This window comes from Rhinatrema bivittatum, chromosome 8 (genome assembly GCF_901001135.1).
Source record: "Rhinatrema bivittatum chromosome 8, aRhiBiv1.1, whole genome shotgun sequence".
Taxonomy (NCBI): domain Eukaryota; kingdom Metazoa; phylum Chordata; class Amphibia; order Gymnophiona; family Rhinatrematidae; genus Rhinatrema; species Rhinatrema bivittatum.
In genome coordinates this window covers 79,172,441-79,189,389 of record NC_042622.1, presented here as the reverse complement: position 1 = coordinate 79,189,389, position 16,949 = coordinate 79,172,441, and the positions used below count along the sequence as shown (strand labels likewise).

At 43.3% G+C, this 16,949-nt stretch overlaps 1 protein-coding gene across 9 annotated transcripts in view; it reads right to left on the bottom strand.

The window, feature by feature from the left end:
* The window catches only part of SPTAN1 (spectrin alpha, non-erythrocytic 1), a 457,019-nt gene extending 440,436 nt beyond the window's left edge, over nt 1-16,583 (bottom strand). For 4 of the 9 annotated variants that reach the window (XM_029611332.1, XM_029611333.1, XM_029611334.1 and 1 more), the window contains exons 1-2: nt 16,306-16,405; nt 14,687-14,734 (exon numbers count right to left, since the gene is read on the bottom strand). In XM_029611332.1, the coding sequence (XP_029467192.1) occupies nt 14,687-14,716 (30 nt within the window). In that variant the 5' untranslated portion in view covers nt 14,717-14,734; nt 16,306-16,405. The other 5 variants (XM_029611326.1, XM_029611327.1, XM_029611331.1 and 2 more) reach the window with 3 other exon arrangements.
* Nucleotides 16,584-16,949: the final 366 nt, after the last annotated feature.

Below are 16,949 nucleotides of genomic sequence, written 5' to 3'. Positions count from 1 at the left end.
CTGTCTGAAACAATTTGATCCAGAGACCACTTGTGAGGACAAAATACTCTGCTGAGGCAATCTGCAAACAAGTTGGAGATCCCAGGAAGATATGTTGCTTGCAAAAAGGCCTTATGGCTGCAAGATCACTCCCAAATTAGAACATACATAAGAACATAAGATATGCCAAACTGGGTCAGACCAAGGGTCCCTAAAGCCCAGTATCCTGTTTCCAACAGTGGCCACCCCAAGTACCCAAACATTAGATAGATCACAAGCTACTATTGCTTATTAACTAATGGACCCTTGGTCTGACCCAGTACAGCATTTTTTATGTTCTTATGTTTAAGGTTCCTCAAAGTTGTCCAACATTCTAGGGTCCTTGCCCGGTAAGATGTTGGAGAAAATGTCTTCTTCGCCATTTTCAGAGTCAATTCCACTATGACTAATTGATGAAATAGCCTGACTACCCCAGACCACAGGGTTTGTCAAACTATGTTTTCCTGGCTACTGGGGGCAGGATGTGGGATGTTCCCATATTCTTGTTTGTAAATTCCGCAGGATCGACTGCACCAGGATTGCTAAGGGCTCAGCTGGAGTCTGAACACACTATGTGTCATTTATAATCCACATGACTTTTTAGGGGATTGAATACTTTTGCAAGTTACTGTACATGAGAGAGAAAGGAGGAAATTTGTGGGTACCCTCCTCTCCTTCCCTCTACTAATCCTCTACAATATCAGGGTGACTGGAAATGAAGTTTCCAGGTATGGAGAGAGGGGGAATTTTTTTTATCCTTAGTTTTAATTATTAGGTGATTGTTTTGAAATATTTGGATTGATTTGGAGGAAATTTTTTTTTATCCTTATTATTCTTAATTATTAGATGTTGTTCCATTTGTCATCTGTTTTGAAATATGCTTTGTGTTAGTATGGTTTCCTCACTGTTATGAATTATATTTCTTGATTTTGTTTTATAAGGAATGATGATATTTCTATTTTTGATTATTGCACTGCATGCAAGTCTGGCTTTTAGTGGTTTCCAGTCCAGTTTTTGGTCTGCACCTTACTATTTATACTTTATGGCCTACGTTTCTGACTGAGATGAGGTGGTCTGCTAGATGGGAAAACACCTTGTACCTGGGTGAGTTGAAGGTTTTTCTGATTTTGTTAGCAGCTGGGATCCATGACTTAAGGGGCTCCTTGGGTGCTAAAAATGATGGTGCTTAAGCCTGCTGGATAAAGACCTGTGTCTTGAGTATCTGTATATTAAAAAGAATTAAATAAATAGCAAGTAGTGGGAATTTGATTGCTGTGTTGAGGAGCTCCAAGAGGGACCCACCCTGCCCTCAAGCCCTCATTACACTTGATAACTTGTAATGTGGCCCCAGCACAAAAATTTTTTCCCACCCCCTTGTGTTAGCTAGATGGACAAAGTATGCTCGGCAACTGCTATGCATAATGTTAGGATCCTAAGAGAAGAAAAGTTACAGAGCCTGACTGTGGCCAAGTTCTCTTGCAATAGTATGCCAAAGTTTGTTTGCAGTCTAATGAAGAACCTTCTCAACCTTGTGTGCATTTGGTCTCAAAGAATGTGGGAAACATGATAGCTTGATTTTTTTTTAGTCATTTAAAGTTTTATTATTACGAATGTCAATAATACATGAACATAAACATAATCATAAACATAAGCATAAGGAATCCGCAATACAGAATACACAACCTTGCAAACCAGTAATATAGCCTGCCTTTAGGAGCAGACATGATATACCCACCCCCCCCCCCCCACCCTAACCCCTCTGGGTTTATTATTCCACAATCATTAGTATAGGTGAAACGGATAGATGATTTGATGTTCCACAATCCCACTAGTTGATGTTCGTTGTGATAACTATGGTTTCCCGATCAAGGAGTGGAGTTGCAGGCCACCCAATGTTCGCAGGACGCCCATAGCTTCTTATAGAAACATAGAAATGACGGCAGAAGAAGGCCAAACGGCCCATCCAGTCTGCCCAGCAAGCTTCACACATTTTTTTCTCATACTTATCTGTTTCTCTTAGCTCTTTGGTTCTATTTCTCTTCCATCCCCACCATTTATGTAGAGAGCAGTGATGGAGCTGCATCCAAGTGAAATATCAAGCTTGATTAGTTAGGGGTAGTAAGGGTAGTAACCGCCGCAATAAGCAAGCTACACCCATGCTTATTTGTTTTACCCAGACTATGTTATTCAGCCCTTATTGGTTGTTTTTCTTCTCCCCTGCCGTTGAAGCAGAGAGCTATGCTGGATATGCGTGAAGTATCCGTTTTTCTTCTCCCCTGCCGTTGAAGCAGAGAGCTATGCTGGATATGCGTGAAGTATCCGTTTTTCTTCTCCCCTGCCGTTGAAGCAGAGAGCTATGCTGGATATGCGTGAAGTATCAGTTTTTCTTCTCCCCTGCCGTTGAAGCAGAGAGCTATGCTGGATATGCTTTGAAAGTGAAGTATCAGGCTTATTTGGTTTGGGGTAGTAACCGCCGTAACAAGCCAGCTACTCCCCGCTTTGTGAGTGCAAATCCTTTTTTCCACATTTCCTCTTGCTGTTGAAGCTTAAAGCGATGTTGGAGTCACAGTAACCATGTGTATGTTTATTGAATAAGGGTATTATCTCCAGGCAGTAGCCGTCATTCTGGCGAGCCACCCACTCTTCATTGACGGCCTCTTGACTTTATGGATCCACAGTGTTTATCCCACACCCCTTTGAAGTCCTTCACAGTTCTGGTCTTCACCACTTCCTCCGGAAGGGCATTCCAGGCATCCACCACCCTCTCTGTGAAGAAATACTTCCTGACATTGGTTCTGAATCTTCCTCCCTGGAGCTTCAAATCGTGACCCCTGGTTCTGCTATTTTTTTTTCTACGGAAAAGGTTTGTCGTTGTCTTTGGATCATTAAAACCTTTCAAGTATCTGAAAGTCTGTATCATATCACCTCTGCTCCTCCTTTCCTCCAGGGTGTACATATTTAGATTCTTCAATCTCTCCTCATAAGTCATTTGATGAAGACCTTCCACCTTTTTGGTCGCCCTTCTCTGGACCGCCTCCATCTTGTCTCTGTCTCTTCGGAGATACGGTCTCCAGAACTGAACACAATACTCCAGGTGAGGTCTCACCAAGGACCTGTACAAGGGGATAATCACTTCCCTTTTCTTACTTGATATTCCTCTCTCTATGCAGCCCAGCATTCTTCTGGCTTTAGCTATCGCCTTGTCACATTGTTTAGTCAACTTCAGATCATTAGACATCATCACCCCAAGGTCTCTCTCCTGCTCCATGCACATCAGCCTTTCTCCCCCCATCGAATACAGTTCATTCGGATTTCCACTCCCCATATGCATGACTCTGCACTTCTTGGCATTGAATCTCAGCTGCCATATCTTCGACCACTCTTCCATCTTCCTTAAATCCTGTCTCAATCACTTCTGAAAGTGTTCCAAGCGGTCCTGTCGAAGAGCTGTTAACTTGCACAGATAATAAACACTCTACATTCTTTTCCAGACAGCCGAGCTCTGTGGACTACTCACTTGCTTCCAAGAGACCGCTATGGTCATTCGCTGTGGCCAAAACCACCTGCGCGATTATCAGTCTATGTGTCCTACCAGTATCCGGGTAAGGAAAGGTAAGTAAACATTTTACTTACCTCTTTATTTCAAACATCAGATAATGTTTGAAATACAGAGGTCCACAATTCGCTAATTCCTGGGCATTCCCACCACATATGTAAAAGTGTTCCAAACTGTTTGCAATTTCGCCAACATTGACTAGAGAAATTAGGGTACATCATATGCAATTTATAGGGGGTCAAATACCAGTGATACAACAATTTATATCCATTTTCCACCAACATAGCAGATATAGAACTTCTACCAATACTTTGGTAGCAGATATCCCAGTCCTAGCTTGATTTATAAGAAAAACCAAAATCACTTTTCGAATTGAGTGCAAAGCATCACTCTATTGTGGAAAAATGTATGGTAAGTAATGCACTGATGCCTGAAGCGCACTAAGAAAACCCAGTGACCAAATAAGTTGAATTGTCTTCTGCAGGAAGGTCACCACCACCCCCTTCCTGGGAAGGTGCCGTAACTAGCCAGTGATCCAGGTAAGGGAAGACAGATGCCCTGACAATGTCGATGAGGTGCCTCTACAGCTAGGCATTTGGTAAAGACCCTTGGTGCTGTTGAGAGTCTGAAAGGGAGTATCTGGTACTGTAGTGAGAGGATTCCACCACAAAAGCATAGATAGTGAAAATGGAAGCGATGGATGGGTATGTGGACATATGCATCTTTCAGGTCTAGGGTACACATCCACTCCTCCATCTGAAGGGCAGAATGGTGTAGAGGGAGTTCATCTTGAATTCCTTCCATAACAGATTCTTACTCAGACTTCATAAATCCAGAATAGGTCTCAATTCCCTGAATTTCTTGGGGATAAGTAAACAGGAGTAGAACCCCTGGCCACGTTTGTTACATGGGTCAGGTTCTATCACCCATTCTTTAAGAACAAACTCCACCTCCAGATGGAGCTGTGAGGAATGAGATGGATCCAGATTGAAGTGTGAACAATGGGGAGGCATGAGAAGTCTGGAGAAATGCAAGAGGTAACCAGATTCCACACTCTTGACTACCCAGCGATCCCTGATGATATTGCATCACTCCTCCAGCTAGAGATAAATTCTCCCCTTAATATAAGGGTTGTGTGTTGGATTTGGGCCCAGGTTTTCGCTGGACCTGCTGTATTTTCAGTTGACACCTCTCATGTTGCATGCCTCAAGCAGGAAGTTGTTGCTGTGGAAGCAGAGGTAGAGCGCAATACCACTGGAAATGCCAGAAAGGACATCTGGAGGTAAGAATGCTTAAAAGTAAAGTAGGGGTGCCTTGATGGCAACTGTTGGTCAGAGCTTGTAGAGAGCAATTGGACTGCTACATGTTGCTCCTTTATCTGAGCAACTGTTTGAGTTTGTCTCCAAAAAGATCACCTGTACAAAGGACATCCACTAACTTCTCATGGACATTGTCGTGCAAAATGCTGGCTCGCAACCTTGCTATGCGATGTGCTCTAATGGAAGATGACAATAAGTGACTCATGTTGAATGCCTTGTCTAGTGACTAATGAGATGGCAAATGAGCTCTTCTACATCCAGGAGTGCTGGTGGAAATGAGGAATAGTCCCCATCAACTGGGACTAGCAGTGGATTCAGTTTCTGCTTGCAGTCATGTAAGTACTGTACCATGTAGAATTGGCACACAAAAATGAGAGCATTAAGCATTCAGCTCTGGAATACCTGGTTCCCCAAAGTTGTCTAGCTGTCAGATTTTTCCTGGTGGAATACTCGAGAATATCCTCGTTTTCTTTGCCCACTTACATGCTGACTCAACCCCAACTAAGCTGCACCAGCTGAAACCAGGGTTTTCTGGACTCTAATTTAGATCTGGCTACTGGAGCACAGGAAATCTCATTTTCCCACTTTATTTGTTTTAATTCTTGCAGGATGGAATGTATTGGAATTGCTGCCAGCTCCACCAAGGAGAAGGCCGAAGACTTTGTGTGAGGGTTCTTGTTCTTACAAATATTCAATCCCAGTGCCTTGTGCAATTTATCCAAAAATCTGGAACAGATGTCCTCAACTGGAGACATGTGCTAGTGACTCAAGTAGAAGAGGTCAGAAGGGATTTCGATCCTCTCTCTAATCCAAGAGGAAAAGACAGATCCAGGACCTCAATGATGCAGGCAATTGAAGTGGAGCCCTTAGTCATCTCGAAGAGTAGTACTCCTGGGGAATGACCTCCAATTGGCCGGACTCTGCTGCGAGACAGTGGCAGAGACTCAAACCCACTCACAAGGGTTCTGATGGGGTGCTCCTGGGATTGGGGCAAAGAGGACTCCTCTTTGAGGAAGCAAACCCAAAACCCTGGAGAAGCGAGGATGAAGAGTGCCTGCCTTATTAGTCTTCAGAGAAGCAAAGTCTTCTCCAACTCTGCCACATGGCCTAAGGCCTGCTGTGCCCTCTGGCCAGGCATTGAGAGTAAAAGATATTTTTCAGAAACCAAGATGGGCTCCTCTTCATAATATCTGCCATGGGGCAGGCAGTTAAAGATTGAGGGCACCACCAAGCAGATGAGGCCCAGTGTCTCTAAATAAAAGCTTTCCTGAAGCAACCTCGACAGAGAAATAGCCAAGATAGGAGAAGGTATTTCCCTCATCTCCCATCTTCCCTGAATTAGTCAATGTAACTGTTGATTTGAGAAATAATTGCATTAGCAGCATCAAAGTCAGGTGCGTCGACAACACCTATCTGTGCTCTAATGCTCAAGGCATCACAGGATCTCCTGTCCAATGTAACAGGGCCAAGGGAGGAAACAGTCTGTATTGAGGCTCAATACATTGACTCCAAGGCTCGATGTGCCAGTGATTGGTGCCTTGACTGTGCCACCAGTGCTAAGGATAGCTTCTTCTTCAGCATGATGGCACCACTGGCTCCAAGTGACACTTTTTGTTTAGCCCAAGTCCCATATGGGGCTATCAGACACCCGAGAACAGCACTTTCACTGCTTGCTCAAGCCCAACAAGGTGAAGGAGCCCCAGGTCTGCTCAGAGGAAGGAGGTCCACTCGAGGAGCTCTTGCTCAATTCATTACCCAGAGAGCTAGAAGCTCTGCTCCAGGAGGAAAGACTGCAGCTCTTTAGATACTTACACAGCTCCTCCTTCCAGGCTCTGCACTTTTGAGTTTGTGGCGTATCCACCCAGTTACAACAGTTTGGTTGTGATCTTGTCCTAGACATCAGTTACAAATGTCATGGCCATTGGTGGACATCTTTTTACCTCACAGGCTTCTTAGAGCTAGACATTTTCTGTCATGCTGTTGGGGGGGAGGGGGGGGGGAGCGGGCTGTCAAGGCAGAGGTAACAGTTTTACAAAAATATAATACTGAAAAATATCAAATGACATAACTAAAGAGAGATGAGAGAATGGGTACACATCCATGCTGAAGATCAGCCAAAAAAAACTGAGGTGTTCATAAAGCACCGCCCGTGCAGAACTCCCATATATACTTAGTAGAGCAAAAGCTCGATGAGCTAAGAGAAGAGCCCATTTGGTGCCAGATAATGTCACCGCACTTGTCATGATTAATTCAGCCCTTCTTGTTGACAGAGAATCATTTTTAATCTTGTTTCTTCTTTATTTTTTTATTTCTTTTCTAGGTAGCATTGAAAAGTGCTGTGGAGGGGCTGCCATCAATAAACTTGGAAATAGTTTCTCTTACTAGTTTGTTACAAGTTTTTCTAAGGTACTGAGAGAGGTGCTGAGGAGCTCCTACAATTACCTTGGTTTAGAGATGCCCCACACGAAGAGGAAGGGCAGAATCCGGGTGGAAACCCCAAACAATCCAAAGCAAGCTCTCTCTCAAGCTAACATAAAGAACTTCTTTGCACTGACGGCAATTTCAACCCTGGAAGGAAAGTCTGCTGCGGAGGTCGGCGGGGAGCTTGAGCCAATCCCGCTGGACACACAAACATCTCGAAGTCCTGGGGCTCCCAAAACGCCTTCACCTCCGCGATTTGCGCCGATGCAGGATTTGGGTCTGGACACCCGACCAAAGTTGCCGAGTGAATTGCAGTCCCTCGGGGGAACCCTTCAGAGATGGAACGACTCGCACAGGTTGTAGGAGGGAAAGGTTCAATGCAACACAGAGCAGCATGAGCTGGTATTGAGTGTGATTAAGATCAGGAACCAAATCCTACAGCTGGGTTACATCTGAGGCAGGAAGGAATGGCGGCGTACCCAGGTTTGGGTCAGGAACGCCGCCAAGAAGATGTGGTAAGCGTGCTTTCCTGTTCTACTTTAACTGTGACAAATCTTCAAAGTGTTACACTTGAAACTGTATGGAAGGCTCTTATTTCTCTAGATCCTCTATAGTGAATTTATCAAAGATTATGATGGACACACAGCAATGTATTTGCCAATTGGAACCCTTGTTAACACATGGGAATAAAATTCAAGATCTGGAAAGTCAAGTAACTCGTATACAAGCTACACAGAACACCTTAGTGCAAGGAGAACTGATAAATTCAAGGAAAATTGAAAATTTAGAAAACGAAATAAGATCAAAAAATTTAAGAATACTAAATTTTCCACATATTGCTATATCACCACCTTTGGAGCAATTTAAGAAATATTTAGTGGAAATACTGCAGATAACAAGGGAACAGATTCCATCTATTACTAAGATCTACTTTATAAAAACAGATAAAGAGGAGGGACAATGTAATCAAGCCCCAAACTTAGAAGCTGGAAACCTTATAGAATTCCTTGAACAACCCTCGGAAGAGCAGACTGATTACTGTGGGACGCTGTTGGTTAGCTTTTTACTCGTCTCTGATAGAGATATGATTCTAAAACATTTCCTCCGTAATAGAGAGAGAAAATGTATTTAGGATACAAGATTTGGATGTTTCCAGATTTAACGAAAATTACTCAATGAAGAAAAATATTTTTGGCTATATGTCAAGAGGCAAGGAGTATAGGAGCCCAGATAACTATACATTACCCCAGTAAATGCGTTCTTAGATTAAATAATATGAGATATGTTTTCTTCGACCCCTCAGTTGAGAGTAAGATAATCAAAGCGTTTCTTAAACCTTGTTTGGGAAAATGTATTTAATGCCATCCCTCCCTTTGATACTTTTGAAATAAGATATCTTACGTTATTGCTCCCCAGGTAAAATGATTCTCCCGCTTTCTTTATAATGGATTGATGTGATGTTTGGTGAATAGTTATTTTTCCTATTTTAGTTTGAAATATGGATATATGCCTTATGTATACAGAAGATTGAAGTGTAAAAATTACCTTGTGATCCATTGTGATAAGCATGTATTTGCTATCTAGTTTTGTTTGAAAATGCATAAATAATTAAAAAAAAGGTACTGATGACAGAAAGAGTACACTGCGTACAACGTGGATGAAAAAAGAAAAAAAAAGACTGAGGAGTTCACAAAGCAGCACCTTCATGGGAACTGTCGCACATGGTCAGTAGAGCAAAATCTCTAGAAGCTAGGGGAGAAGGGTCCATTCAGTGCTGTCGGATGACCACTACATGTCATGGCTAATTCAGTCCTGCTTGTCAGAAAACCAATTAACAGGAAGAAAATTCACTTTTTTTTTTTTTTTTAGTATTTGAAAATGTCACATAGCCCATATCTAGAGTAGATATTTAGATCCTTAAGTCTTTTGATTGTGTTTACAGTGCAGGGACTGCTCCATTTTGGTAGCAAGTGCTCTCTATCTTGTCTGCATCTTTTAGGAGAGGAGATCTCCAGATTGGGAGGTAGTATTCCAAATGATGCCCCCCCAATCATTTGTAGAGGCTCATCACCTTTCTGCATACATTTCTGTGACTCTCACTACTACTTTGCTGCTGTAGGAAATCTTGAGATATGATTACTTTGAATTCTCTTTATTTGGTGCACATCACTTTTTCCTGTAGATAAGCAGGCTGAATTAGCCATGCTGTCTGGGGGCAAAGCTTTGCTCTGGCGCCACCTTCTCCTCAGTCGTCTTCTTCCGCGCTGCAGGCTGCACGCGGAAATTTCTCTCTCCTCATCATTGTGTGTTTTTCTCGATTTTCTCCTGCCAGAGAACATGCCTCCACGGCCACCAGGAATCAAAATTTGCCAGTGCAGCAAAATCATGTCAACCACAGATGGGCACAACAATTGTTATCTGTGCCTCGACCTGGATCATGACCAGTCCAACTGCTAGGACTGCGGCCATATATTCCCCCGGGCTTAGCGGAAGCACACCGCCAAAATAGCAAGGCTCAAGGAAGGAAATTTGGGGTCCTATGCCATCGCCTCGGAGCACCTATTCGCCCACTCCTCTCCGGGGCCCAGACTGGACCGACCAAAACGTTAAGAAGAGAGCCTCCTCCATGGGACCTCCAGAAGAGAGACTAGACTCAGGGGGTAAAAATCTTGACCCATAGTACCCATATTCGGCACACAAAGTGGCAGGAAATGCACTGACACACTCTGATGTGCCACGCTGTCCAGATGTGTCGCCCAGCACCATGTACAAACAGAATGCTGCGCATGCGAAGCCGAAGCACAGGGATGAGTCGGTGCTAGACACTTTGAAACATCAGCACAGTAAACCAATGAAGCATAAAGATGCGTTGTGGGAGAGTTGATGCAGGCACAACGCAGCTCAAAGCAGGACACCCCGAAGTGCCACTGGAATGCTTCCTTCAAAGACTTGGCCCCACCGACAGAACCTCAGGGAGGCATCCTCCCAGACTTAAATCTGGTGTTCTCTGATGAAGAGCAAGTGTCTGTCAAAGGATCCACGAGCTCCTCTTGCTCTTTCGACCTGTCATTGGCTTCCAGACGCAAAAGAGGCACCGCGCCTGCAAGAACCGTTCTGAAAATACCACAAGCTGCCACCTTTGGCAAAGTGTGCGCCAGCCCAGCCTCAAGGACCTGACTCGGACATTCTTCTGATGGCAGTGCCACCCAGATGGCCTCTGGGGGAAGGGTGTAGGAGATTAGCCTCCCAAGTCATGTCCCAGATCTCAAAAATCCTGTCCTAGTTCCTCTCCTCAGTGGAGGACCAAAGCAATGCTATGCCTCGCCCACTTCCAAGAGAAGATTCCCCCAGGGGGAATTGCCTTCATCCCCACAAGGCGATGTCAGCCCAGACCATCGATCCAACAGTCCAGTCCCAGGTCACTCTCCCTCTATGCCTTCGTCCCCGGGTTCTTCAATGGGGTACCAGTCCGACCTCCCAGAAGGGCAACCAGAGCCGGCCTCCCCCTCCGGAAGATGTCATACTCCAAGTTTGTGGAGAAGGTGGGGGCCAAGTTAAACATCGAGACACGGAAGGTACCAGATCCCATGCAGAAATCTTAGGAATCTTGAAGATCTTTGAGACACCAGCCTAGCCAACAGCTTTGCCCTTGCATGCTGTTTTGGACACGGTTATGAGAAAGACGTGGGAGTCCCCTTTCTCAGGGTTGGCAACCTCCAGGAAGAGAGACCTCAAATTCCGTATGAGGCAATCTCCTTTCTACAGCACAGTACAGTTGCCCCACGTGTCAGTGGTAGTGGAGTCGGCTATGAAAAGAGCCAAAAAAAAAAAATCACACCTCCATTCCAATACCAGTCCAAATACCTCAATGACTTCGGAAGATGGGCATTCCAGGTGGGGATGTTAAATGCTAAAATCCAACAGCATCAATTTTACATTACCCAATACCTATATGAGTGTCTGCAGTACCTCAAGCCCTTTGTTGCCAGCACCTCGCAACAAGACACCATTCCGCAACAGTTCCATGACCTGGAGGAAGGTTTGTGCCATCTCTTGTGTACGAGCTAGGAGGCCTTTGAGACATCGGCTCACATCATAGCGGGAGGCATCACCGCCTGGAGGGTGGCATGGCTCAGAGCTAGCACCATTCATGAGGATGTCCATGAGAAATTGGCGGACCTTCCTTGCCACCAAAAGCACATAAAGTCAGAGCAATGGTGGCATCAGTAGCCCATCTACGTGAGGTTCCGATTCAGGACATTTGCAAGGCAGCCTCGTGAGCTTCCCTGCATAAGTTCACGACTCATTACTGCCTAGACCAGCAAGCCAGAGCTGATGCAGTCATGGGAAGGTCCATACTCCATACGGTAACCACAGAGACTGTCCATTGCTGTGGTCGGGGCTGAGCGCAGCCCGTGAGACTCAGCCTTCTTGGAACTGTCCAGCTCTCTGCAAGGAATTCTTCTAGCTGAGTTCTCAACTTCAGCTGGGAACTCCCAGACAGCATGTTTTCCGTTTATAGCAGGATGAATTAGCCATGCTGGCCCATCCATCTCTCCGGACAGCCTCCACCTTGTGCTTCACAGAGATGCTTTGGAATTGACTGAGGAGAAGATGGCGCCATGCAGGAAAGGACACGCAGCCTCATACAGAGCAAAGCTCTGTCAGCTTAGTTAAGCTCCACCTGGCCATCCCGGAAAACCTCCCCTGACAGCATGGCTAATTCATCCTGCTATCTACAGAAAACACCATTTACAGTAAGCAAACTTGCTTTTCTCAATCCCAATCATCCCCAAATGCATGACACAGCAGATTTTGCATTAAACCTTAGTTACCAAATTTTCAACCTCTCCTTAAAGCTCTCTTAAATCACACTTCATTTTCTATTCTTTGAGTATTATCTGCAACAAGATAATACTTACCTTAGTACCGACTTGGCAATATCACTTGTAAAAATACTGAACAGAAACAGAATCAGGAAGAACGATAATTAACTTCTGATAGTAACATTTTAAAAAATAGTTCTCAGTGACGTATGTTAAATACAATCTCATGACGTGCCCAATTAGGTGCACTACTTGACTGTAGGCATGAAATCTTCTCAGAAGATGCCATCATGTATCATTATGATGAAACAGACTACCATATTTGTCTCATAAATCTACATTATAGATTAGAATCTCTCTACCAGAGTGCTGTTTTATTCAGTATTTAAATTAAGAAATTTTAAATATGTTATGTTCTTATGTTCATAGAAAGATCTTGGTTTTCTGTAGTTAGAACCATCCCTATTTTCTGGATGGTCTAGTCATGACAAGTAAATTCACATTTTTCTAGTATACTGCAAAACTAAAATCTGAACATATTAAGCTTTATCATTAGATAAATATATATAGTTAGAGTGTACTTATTAGAAAATTTGTAGCAAATATAGCATAACATTTTGCTTAGGTATAAATAGCATTCTGTAATGTTATACTATATCAACCAATAAGTATGCAAATTTTGTTTAAGTGGCAGGATGAAAAATGTAAATCAGCTCTCTGGTCCATATAAACTGTCAATTTACCATCAATCCACCTAATTAAAGGTCCCTTTTCTTGTTGCTAGAATATCCCAAATAAAAGGCTCCTTTTGTAAGTCAGCAAAAAAGGTCTATTTTGAACAGTGCTTTCTTCTAGCAATAATGGAGTGTTCTTTCCTGCAGCAGATTCGCTGGTGTAAGCATGTGTCTTGCCAAAACAGCAGTCACTGGGGAGCTTGGTGTATGAAGCCAGCAGTGCTGCAGAGTTCTGCAGTTGGAATGTAAAGTTATCAGGACTGCAGTGTCCCCTCGCCCAGCTTCCTGCACCTCTGCTGCAGCCTTTTAGCTACAACTTGTCTCAGTAGTACGCGGTGAAAGCACTGAAAATACCAGCTTTATTAGCTAGCATTTTTTTTTTTTAATTACAATAAAATATTGCAAATCACTTGTACTGAGTCACCGATCAGGACAGCATTTTCCAGCACTCAGTTGCCTGACTTCAAGTTCCTCACATTGCTCAAGTGCCAGAGACAAGGAAGGCGCAGTAGCTGCCCCTCCCATTGCAACTGTGTAGAGCTGATAACAAGGTCAGCTCTAGCTAGAAACTTCCAAGCTGCTGGCAGAGAACTGAATTTTACTGCTTCATTCCTGCCCATCCCTGAAAAACCCAAACCATATTAGAAAGCAAACTCCAGCATCCACCTCAAAGCCTCCTTCATGTGGATTCCAGGAGACCAAGAAAAACAATGGCTGTCAGCTCACACCCGCTTTCATTAATATTAATAACTATTGTGATTAGTTCCTTTCTCCACACTTAAAAATTCCACCCTCCTTGTCTTTGGAGGAGTGTCACCTTTCCTGCCAACCACATCATTCACCTCCATACACTTCAATGTCATTACTTCTGTCAATATCAAAGTCACAAAAATTGGAATGTTAAGTAGCTCAGCAGGCTGAGGTATGGTTTTTATTCTGAGGATAATAGAGCAGTCAGGGAATGCCAAAGACCATGCCATTAACCTTAAATTCTGCCCCTTGTAATTCCTTATCACATACATAAAAATATTTGTCTGATACAGAATGGGACAAAATAGAAAGAACATTCCAGTTTCTATAAATACCTACTGTGGAATGCCACAGCATTCAAAGTCTAAACAGTTTTATATGGAAAAGTCAATTGGTATGCAAGTCCTGCAGCAGATCATTCTGCCTTCTCTGGACACAGTAAGCAATGGTACAGAACTTAAAGCATTCACAGGCCATCAGATTTCAGATCTGAAAGCATATTGTTCACAGTATATTATCCTTCCAAAAGAGGCACACCACTCAATGAATGAGCTACTTCAGTTGTTACATAATACCTCGCTTAATTCCACTCACCATTATAAGTCCAAAACAACATTTCTCAGGGTAGCAGGCAAGTACAATATATCCATTTCTCAGGAAACCAAACCAAAATGCAATTACAAACTTAATTCAAACATCTTGACTTTCTGGATACTCAGAGACACATCTTACTTTTGTGGTGAGACAAACAAGACCAGTTTATAGATTTTAGAATAGAAAAAAATGATTATGGTAAAAAATCATCAAAGTAACAACTAAAATGAAAAACATGCACTAGAGCCATTAAAACTATCAAACACACACCATGCATCAGAAAAAGGACAAACACACAGCAAACCATTAGGGAACAGATTCCTAACTACAAACAAGAAAACAGGAAATGCTTAACCAGCTTTCAGAAAAGTCTGCGAGATTGCATGTTACACATAACCAAACATTAATACAGCAGTAATATCAAGGCACTAAAAAAAGGCACCTCACAACATGCATGTTGTACAGTACCTGGACTTTGATTTTACGAAATGACGACATGATAGAAGAGTGTAAAGGCTAAACAAGGCGGGAACAGAAAGAGCAGAAATGGAAAATAGCTGACACAAAAAAGTAACATATTTAAATTAATTCATTGGGTGGTGCATGTAAGAAATGATGCAAGCTTTAAAGCACGAAGCATGTCTAATTTTAATGTAACATTAAAACACAGTTATTTTGTTTCTTGTATTAAAAATATCAATACTACAGACTGGGTACAGTTAGTAGAGGAATCTAACCAAAATTGCTTCATTCCACTACAGTACCACAGTTTTTCAAAGGGAATACAAATGCTATTTCAATAGACAGTGGCTGTAGAAAACGTGACTTAAATATAGTGTAATCACTTTGAGACAACAAGCGCCTTTAACATTTAAGAATATCAGAAGGTTTGGCCTGTACCTGCCATTGCTACTACAGCCTACAAACCAGAAAAAGCTACATTAATGTCCAACTGCTGACCAAAACCTTATTTTAGATTAATTATATAATCCAAGCTTCTTCTGCTCTTAAACTGCTAGTTGGTCTTTAGGACTTTAAGACTTCTATTACAAATACTGAATAAATTTCGGAATACAAAATTAAACCATCCATCATAGTGCAGCAGCTTCATACAAATGCAAGTATTGTATTTAAAAAATGTATAATCCACACTTACACAGCCGCAATTACATATCTGGCTGCGAGGCTCTAGAATCGTTTTATTAATCTCTCTTCCACATCCAACTTTTTATACACCTATGCAGGTCATAACAGGATTTTTGCTGCTTGCAGAAAGGTATATAGGATTTGTATGACAATTTCCAAAGAAGATATAATTGAGCTATGGAGATCACGTTGGTGAAGGTGGGATCTGTGGGCCTGGAAAGCTCATTATCTCTGGATAATTGTCATGCTGACCCAATAAAAGATCCAGTTATTTCATCAGAACTCTGCACTAAATGACTGCGATAAGAACTGTGCTTCACTCACTAGTCAACATTTATATGATAATGTACATATTTTCATTCAGCTAAATACTATATGCACTGGTTAATTTGGGACACCACTAACTCAAAGTTGACACTATTCTGATAATGTATTAATAGTTTTTTTTTACTATGTATTAAATATTTCGTATATTAATTGTAGTCCGCTAAGATTGGTGGATCAGCGGAATATAAATAAATAGTAAACAGCAGCTCGGGTCCAACAATTTCTTTATTTTAAAGTATAAATATCGACACGCTTTTACATTTTGAAGCAAAATTTGCACGAGCAGCTTACTTTCCAGCAATAGCTGGCAGGCCTTGTGAAGATTTTTTTAAAAGCAATGCACGTCCCCGACAATCTACACTTACGAGACCCCCAACCCCCCAGTCCCTGACAGCCCTACGCCCATCCCTGTGTCTCTCTCTGACTCATGATACATCAGTCAAAGCGACAGCTCCTCGGGGTTCAGATCTCACAGAGGAATACCTTGCGATGAATTCAAGGCGCCTTTTATAAAGCAATTAATTGCAGACTCTCCAGGCCCAGGGCTTTGTGTGCCTGACAGCGAAAAAGGAGTCCCGGTCCCGCCCCTGCTCAGGTTCTCCTCTCACACTCACCGGCTTGGTCCGGGGCTTACGCCGCACTACACCGAACCGCTCCCACTCACCGCAGTACACCGACAATAGGGCGCGTGCGCCCAACCTGCGCCCTCTTATAGAGAAAGGCGCTGACGTCACCCACCGCAGCGTCCGCACGATACTGACCGAGAATCGTCGGAAACAGCCGAGCTGCGGGGCTAGGGCCGAGGCTGGTCTTGCGGCGCGGAAGGGCTGACCGCCTCAAAGCATAGTGTTGGTCGGCTGGTACGCTATCCTACGCTGCTCTCAAACCACTTCCCTCAGGCGCGGAAGTGAGAAGCTCCGCTAGTCCAAGCAGAACTATTTTCTTTTCAGATGAGCGAGTTTTCAGTAACGAGTGCTGCGCCTTATGACATCATGGGACCTTGATCTTGCTTGTTGCCTAGTGATGCGCATTGATTTCCTGTGTTCTGCGGCTTCTATTGAGGGTGGGGTGCTGAGAGATGGACGGAGTTTAATCTTTCATATCCTTAGCGTCTGTACTAGCAACCTCAACCCGTTGCCCTTTTTTTCCCCCTGCATGGCTTGGGTAGGAAAAGGGAAGTAAACTTGTTAGGGACATTGCTTTTACACCCTGCTGTCCCTAACCTACACCAGCCTTCGCCTGTAAAAGGTGGAGTAAG